Genomic DNA, 8,175 nt, shown 5'->3' on the forward strand with positions numbered 1-8,175 from the left:
TTTGTTGGGGGAGACTCCAACAACTTCCTTGGTTCAGGAATCTTGTGTGGTAGGGATGGAATCAACACCGATGTATCTGTCATCACTATAGTTGGGATGGGCAGGGTTCGCAAGACTACTCTTGCTCCGCTCCTTTATAATGATGACAACATGGGCTTATGTTTCAAAAGACTTTGATGTTACTAGGGTAACTAAACCCTTCTCGAGTCAATCAGTTCAAAGGATTACGATAATAGAGACCTCAATTTTCTTCAAATTGAACTAGGAGAACGAGTAAGGGGAAAGAAATTTTTATTTGTCTTGGATGACATTTGGAATGACAACTACCATGTTGGAATCTCCTACGATGTCCATTTGCTTTCGGGGCAAGGGGAGGTAAGGTTATCGTGACAACACGTAACACAACTGTTGTATCTGTCACGCGCACTGTTCCTATTCAATATTTGGAACAACTGTCTGATGAGGACTGCTGGCTGTTACTTTCAAAACATGCATTTCCAAGTGGGAACTTGAGTGCAAATGTTTGCTCATAAGTGCAACGGTTTGCCTTTAGCTGCAAAAACACTTGGAGGTCTCTTACGTTTCAACACAAATTATGAGGAATGGAATGGCATATTGAACAACAATATTTGGGAGCTACCCGATGCCAAATGTAATATTATTCCAGCTCTAAGATTGAGTTACCATTATTTCCCAACTCATTTGAAATGATGCTTTGCTTATTGGGCAATTTTTCCAAAGGGCTATGAGTTCAACAAGGAAGCTATGTTTCTAATTTGGGCAGCAGAAAGTTTAATTCATGAAGCTGAGATTTAGAAAACAATGGAAGAGATCAATACAAAATACTTTAATCATTTAGTATCACGATCATTATTTCAAAAATCAAGTAGGAAATCATGTTTCATTTCTTAGATTTTCTAGATAAGTATCCATGATCTTTCACACAACCTGAAATACATAGAAGACATACCTGGTACCATCTTCCTTGAGTATATGATCTCAGAACTCATTCAATCACAGTAGTAGCAACTCTGGCAAAAGACACAAACATCACAAGACTTTTGCTTTCTCTCAAAAACTATTTCAACTCCCTCTTTATGATGAGATTAGGTTTAGAGAACGTGTCTGACGAGAGCAGGGTCTTAAGCTTGGACTTGATATCTAATCAGTACATATGACATATAAGCCCTTTCATATTGTTTGGATGTTTGATTGATTAATGTTTTCAAATTGTTCATCATTTCTTGCCTCTAATTATATTTTTAATGTTCATAATTTGAATTATCTAGTGGAAAAAAAAATCAAGTGAAAAAAATTCAAATTAAATGGGTTGGTTCTTGGGCCCAAGCATGGCACGAGCCCGGCCTAGCCTTTTTCAATGTGGACATTGGCTTTAGGCCGGGCCGGGATCAATGATTTTACTAAATGGGCCAGCACGGCACGGCCTAGGCTGATAAATTAAATGGGCTGGCCTAGCTCAACACGAAAACGTTAAAGCACAAATTTAAATGGGACGGGCCGGGCCCTACACGGCCCGTTTGACACCTCTAATCTCATTAATGACTTGGCTATGTCCGTGTCTGCCAAATATTGTGTGATGTTGGAAAGGAGCAAATCACATGAAGTTTTGGAAAGAGTCGTATGATATAGGACAATTTGATTGCGCTGCAAAATTTAAGTCATTATATCAGATTAAGCATTTGCGAACCTTCCTAGCTTTAAAAACAAATCAGCATTTAAATACATGTAAGTACAAGTGTTTTAAATGATTTATTGCCATCAGTGTTATCTTTGCGTGTGCTAGCATTGTCACTATATGGCAACAGTTATGAGTTACCTAGCTCTATTGGTAATCTCAGTCACTTGTGTTACTTGAATCTCTCTTGGACTAAAATCAAAAGGCTACCTGCTATAGTTTGCACTCTCTACAATCTTCAAACGTTACTATTGTCAAATTGTTCATCTCTCACTGAATTGCCTGCAGACATGGGAAAAATGATTAACTTGTGTCATCTTGATGTTTCTCGAACTAAAATTGAAGAGATACCAGTGAAAATGGGTACACTAAAAAATTGATTAACTTGTGTCATCTTGATGTCTCTCCTACTTCATGTTATCAACAATCACACAAATTTACTTACAAATCCCATCACAGTACTGCTGAAATGTTTTCAACAAAGTCATGTTCCTAAGGAAGTCATGTTTGTGCAAGCATTAACAGAGTCATGTTTATGTCAACAGAAAATTTTCATGATATTCATCAGCCACTACAAAAACTCGTTTCATTTTTCTAACCTAACCTAATAGCAAAAATTTGATTTTCAGAGAGTACTAATCGCACACATTTTATTAACAAGAAAAATTGGAATAAAAAGAGCAAGCAGTAGATTCTACTCGAATTATTTTGGATATAGGAACATCCAAAAGACCATGTATTAAGTAGGGAATTTGGTTAGCCTCAAGAGAGTGCAAGGAGAGGAACAAATACGCGTTATTTACAGTACATCCTGAAGCAAATCATAGAGGAAAATAAATTACAATGATAGACAGAAAATCAAATCCTGGAAGGGATCAGAGGGGTGTTGTTCTGAAAGTATGCACTAGCAGCTGCAACTCCGCTTCCTAGCTTAACAGGGTAGCCCACGTCCCTAAGTACCATCTCGACACCAGCAAGACAACCCAACAATTGCAACTGGAAACAGAACAAAATTTAAATAGCAAAAAGTGAGAAGATTACAATGAATGGGTTGTGCTATATCAGATTCATTTTACATGCAAACTTCCCCAGTGATGTTCACATGTTAGACCAAGTATCACTTTCACCCCATTCTCTTTTCAGCAATGAAAACAAAAAACAATATGAGATCGAACCAGTAAAAGTTATAGAAGATGTTTCTCTTGCCATCACAGCAGAACTTTGGGGATAAGTAGAGAATTCAGCGCTATTTATAATCCTCAGTGACAGAATGTATATTTACATATATTTATGTATTCTCCCATACCGGTACTCATCGTGTTGGAGAGAGGGAGGGTGAAAAGACTTTATCCAGTTAAGCCATAAAGATCTGTCCATTTCCTTTTCTATTTCCAAGTTCCAACCAATTTCTAATCATGCTTGGAATATGTAAGATTTGAATAATTGAAAATGACATTACCTCATTCAGATTGCCAAGATGCCCTATTCTGAAAACCTTGCCAGCTACTTTGTTTAGGCCTAGGCCTAAGCTCAAATTGTACCTTTTCCATGCCCTTCTCACAATTTCTGAACTTTCAATGTATGGAGGAACAAGCACAGCTGTCACTGTGTCACTGAACCATTCCTCACTTTGGGTGCAGTTCTTCAAGCCCCATGCCTCCACAGCAAGCCTGCAGTTGGAAGTTGAAGGCAATGTTCAAATATATACTGCTTAATACAGGTAAACACACGAAATTGGGACACGAATAGCAATCCCTGTAATTAGTTTTTGAATTTTGAGCTACATGAAATCCAGAGATCAATATGGACACCAGGAAAACAAAGTTCTACCTTGTTGCTTTTCCCAAACGGCTGTGTCTTGCAATCACGTTGTCTAGTCCTTCCTCAAAAAGAAGATCAAGTGCTGTGCGCAGTCCATACAGCAACTGGATGGAAGGGGTATATGGCCAGTATGTTCCCAACTTATAGAACTTCAAGTAATCTTTCCAGTCGAAGAAAACTCTTACTGACTTTGCAGTTTTAGATGCCTCTAGAGCTTTTGGGCTTGCACACACAATCCCAATGCCAGTGGGGAGAGAAAGAGCTTTCTGAGAACCAGTTAAAGCCACATCTACTCCCCATTCATCCATACGGAAGTCAAGAGCGCATATGGAAGACACTCCATCAACAAGAAAGAGAGCTGGATGCCTGTACTCATCTGAGAGATTAATAAAATACCATGAGAACGACTTATAAAGGTAACTTAAATGGAAAGTAACAAACTTGAGAAGAAGAGAAAATGAAATACTCAGAGTGAAAGGAAAAAATATGACAAAATTTATTGATGTCTACTTTTGGCAAGTCAAATTTAAATACTAGCATGTAACCAGGGTACTAGAAAAGCTATAATTTGGTACTAGGAAATTGATCTGGTTATGCAACAACTAAAGAAAGGCTTGGACATATGTTATTGGGAACTGAAGTACTCTACGGCAGTATGTATAAACAAAGATGTAACGGATAAATAATAGACAGCCACATACATACGCATTTGATTCAGGAGCTTCCATACAAGTGGCTGTTGATAGACAACTATTTTAGAACTTATGACGAAACATGTACAAAAGCAGATAACGAATAGAAAAATAAAGCTAACTCAGCCATATCTACGCTCTAGCAAAAGATATGCTTACCAAGTATTCTTCTCACTTTAGCTAAGTTATTAGTAACTCCAGTGGCTGTTTCATTGTGAACAATGCATATTGCTTTTATAGTGTGCGCAGTATCTTCTGCAAGTTTTGATTCCAGAATGTCAAGGTTGGCACCTTGGCCCCATTCACTTTCTACAACATCCACCTTGAAATTAAGGCGCTGCTGCTGATCAATCCATAGCAAACTGAATTGGCCAATCAGGAAAGATACAATCCGGTCTCCAGGAGATAATGTATTTGTAAGTGCACTCTCCCAAGCACCAGTACCTAAACAATGATAGAGCAACGTTATTAAACTCAGCCATTCACACGGAATTCACTTAGTCTTGAACATAAAAAAACTTCTAGTTTTCGAATCGGTGTATAATATTCAAACACTAGAAACAACTTTTTCTTAGCAGCATCATTAAATCTTAAACAGCAACCTTCACATAAGATGTGATCAAAATCAGCTAACCTGAAAAATTAGAAACTAAAATAAATAAATAAGTAAAAAGCAACACCCATCTGGTTATTGAGATACCTGTGGTAGGGATCATAAATGGAGTTCCAGTTGTAGTCTTGAAAATCTTCTTCACATCCTCCAGCAGAATTTTTGTCATTGCTGGAACAGCAGGAGAACGATAATCCTCATTGTTTCTGTTCATAGCCCGAAGGACTGACTCCGGAATATTGACCGGGCCTGGAACAAAGAGATGGTTCCTTCCGGGTCCATTAACATAGTCCATTTTTCACTCCCTGAAGGTTCACAGATTGAACAGGCCCTCAGCTGCAAAACCACCTCTTGAAACAAGTTAACTTCGGCCAGACAGAAAAAAATATATATTATAAATGTTCTGCAGGTTCCTGTTGTGAACTAATCCTCAGGCCCATAAGAAGAAGTTTACCATAGCTAGAGGAGAAATGTATGCTTTCACACAAACACACACACACATCCATACTATGTGACTATTCGGCCATACATACATTATAGATAGAGTGCATTTTCTGTAGTCTCAAAATACACAATCTCAATTTTAATACCAGTGCTTCCTGGTACCACATACTCGTCTTAGCTTTACAGAATGAACCGAGGGTTGATAATGAGTCTAAAATTGGACTAAGGACTAGCATGAGGAGACTTAGGCCCAGTTTGGGATTGCTGTCACTTTTAAAAAAAGTTGCTTCTGCTGTGCTTTGAAAATAATTAGCTGTAAAGTAAAGCAGCTCCATGTTTGGTAAACAATATTTTTAAAGTGCTGTTAGTACAAAAAGCAATGTAAAAAACATTTGGTAAATTTTAATATAAAATTTTTGTAACTGTGAATAATGACTAAAATAGACATGATGTTAAAAGTGTTATGTACTAATCATGTGGTGGTAGTTGTAGTGATGGAGTGGAGGTGGTGGTGGTGATGAAGGTGGAGTTGGTGGTGGTGGGGATGGCGGTTGTGGAGGTGGTGCTGGTGGTGGCAGTGGCAGCATGGTTGTGGTGGTGGTGTTGGTTGTGGAGGTGGTGGTGGATTTGGAGGTTTTGGAGGAGGTGGTGGTTGGTGGTGGAGGAGGTGGTGGGGGATTTGGAGGTTTTGGAGGAGGATGTGGTGGTGATGTTGGTTGTGGAGGTGGTGGTCGATTTGGAGGTTTTGGAGGAGGTGGTGGTTGTGGTGGTGGTGGTTGTAGAGGTGGAGGTGGAGGTGAAGGAGGAGGTGGTGGTGGTGGTGGTGGAGGTGGTGGAGGAGGTGGTGGTTGTGGTGGTGGTGGTGGAGAATGAGGAGGAGGAGGATGTGGTGGTGGTGGTGGTGGCGATGGTTGTGGAGGTAGTGAATGTGGTGGTGCAAGTGGTGGAGTTGGATGTGGAAGTGGAGGTGGTGTCATTTTTTAAAATGAATGATGGTATTTTGGGAATTAAAAAAATTCATTAAATGTTCATCTCTGCTTCTTTTAAAAGCAGCTTTGAAAAGCAACCAAGAGCCTGCTTTTAAAAGCTGCTGTCAAAAGGCCATTGCTTTTAAAATAATCGGGATATTTTCTTTTTACCAAACACCTTAAACTGCTTAACTTTAAAGTAAAGCAGGTTTTTGGCCAAAAAAAGCAATCCCAAACGGGGCCTTAGTCTGTTGAGCCTTAGGAAAATAATTGAGACTGACAAGGTTAAGAACTAGTATGAGTGGTAAATATGGACAAAAGAAGACAAATAGCAGAGAAAGTTAATACTTGCATTATTTTCTGCAGTCGTAAATATAAGCCTTGATTTTCCTTAATTTTCTCTACTATTTCAGTAAAAGTAGCATGAGCTTCCTCTGTTCCAAGGGACAACCCTCTGGCCTAAAAAAGAAACTACGACTAATAACCTTTGTGGCTTCATTTTCTCTACTTTAGTAAAAGTAGCACTGATGTTGAACCTACAATAAGAGGTGGCACAAAAGGGAAGAGAGATTAAAAAAAAAAAACCACTACAAATTCGTATTAAACCACCCACCCAGAGAGAATTATTTATATAAGGAAGGAACCTCTGGAGTCTTGATAGCACCTCATTTAGACAAACATTTTCAGCCAAGGGAAAAAGGAAGCAAGAGTTTATGGCCAGCTCCATGAATTTGCAGGAGGTATACGTAGATATAAGTATATGGTGCATAAGTTATTCTCATCTTTCTTAAAGACAGGAAGTCTCATCTTTTTTTTTTTTTATACAAGCGATATTGGGGAAGGAGGAATCGAACCTAGGACAGGTAAATGTTTTTAACCAATTAAGCTACAAGCCCCTTGCAACAGGACATCCCATCTTTATGTACAGCTGTATCTGTGTGTGTTTTATTTATTATACATACACATAATACTTATACGGATTTAGATAGCTGTATTATTTGTTTATTGTAGAAAAACAACAATCGAATTAAATTCTATTTGAAGCAAACTCAAACTGAACTAGAAACACCCTTCACATATAAAACAAGATTGGAAATCAGAACATGATGAAAAGCTAATGGAAAATTCCGGTCAAACAACAACAGATACACAAAATTAAAATTTGCATCGTGTTCGAAAAACGAAAAAAAATATACAACTATCTTCCATTCCATGAAGACAAAAGGGATAGAGGTAGAACCATCATAACACTATTGCAAGCAGAAAATTAAGCAACAGATGGGGTTATAGCAAAGGTTGAGCTCAATCCAGAAACAATCAGAGAAAGACCAACACGTGTAGACAGATGGATGGATGGATGGATAGATATATCAATAATTAATCAACCAAAAGAGAAGGAGTTAAGAAGAGCAGAGCAGGCATTAAGTTATGAGATTACCCTGGAAGAGAATATTGTGCTGAGCAGAGGCTGCTGTTCAAGCTCAGAATTGTATTGGAGGACAGAGAGCAATGCCAAAGTGAGTATATATATTTCTATAATAGGAGCGCGGGAGAGCCAACCAACCTCATAGGAAGGGGGCCCCACCTTTTCTCAAACGTGGCAGATAAGAGCACGCCCAGGGCGAAAGATAGCCTTTTTGTTGGCTGCATTGGATTTCCAATTTAAAATTTTGGGGCTTTTTATTTTTTATACTGAGATATTGAGAGATATTGAGTAAAGGGCGAATCGAGCATAAGATATCGGAAGCAAGAGAAAATACTTTTAAGCACTTGAATTACGAATACTTTACTTTTAAAATTCTAGATTGAATGCTCTCTCTTTTTTATTCCCCTCTAAACAGTTAAAAATAATAATAAAAATGATGTGGATGTATACCTTCCTTTACTAATCGAGATTTTCGACGTGTCCTTTCAATTTGGCTTAATCTTTAAACGAGCAAGATA

The 8,175-nt window shown here is 38.3% G+C and overlaps 1 protein-coding gene across 1 annotated transcript; it reads right to left on the bottom strand.

Annotated features, from left to right (window-relative positions):
- Window positions 1-2,388: 2,388 nt before the first annotated feature.
- On the bottom strand, window positions 2,389-7,828 carry AGT (alanine:glyoxylate aminotransferase). Its single transcript, XM_021964074.2, has 6 exons — window positions 7,670-7,828; window positions 4,910-5,155; window positions 4,369-4,653; window positions 3,527-3,893; window positions 3,156-3,366; window positions 2,389-2,692 (listed from the first exon to the last, which is right to left on the bottom strand). Exons 2-6 carry the CDS (start codon window positions 5,112-5,114, stop codon window positions 2,555-2,557), a joined length of 1,206 nt encoding a protein of 401 aa, XP_021819766.1. The 5' UTR covers window positions 5,115-5,155; window positions 7,670-7,828; the 3' UTR covers window positions 2,389-2,554.
- Window positions 7,829-8,175: the final 347 nt, after the last annotated feature.

Source organism: Prunus avium, chromosome 4 (assembly GCF_965620075.1).
Source record: "Prunus avium chromosome 4, drPruAviu1.hap1.1, whole genome shotgun sequence".
Lineage (NCBI taxonomy): Eukaryota > Viridiplantae > Streptophyta > Magnoliopsida > Rosales > Rosaceae > Prunus > Prunus avium.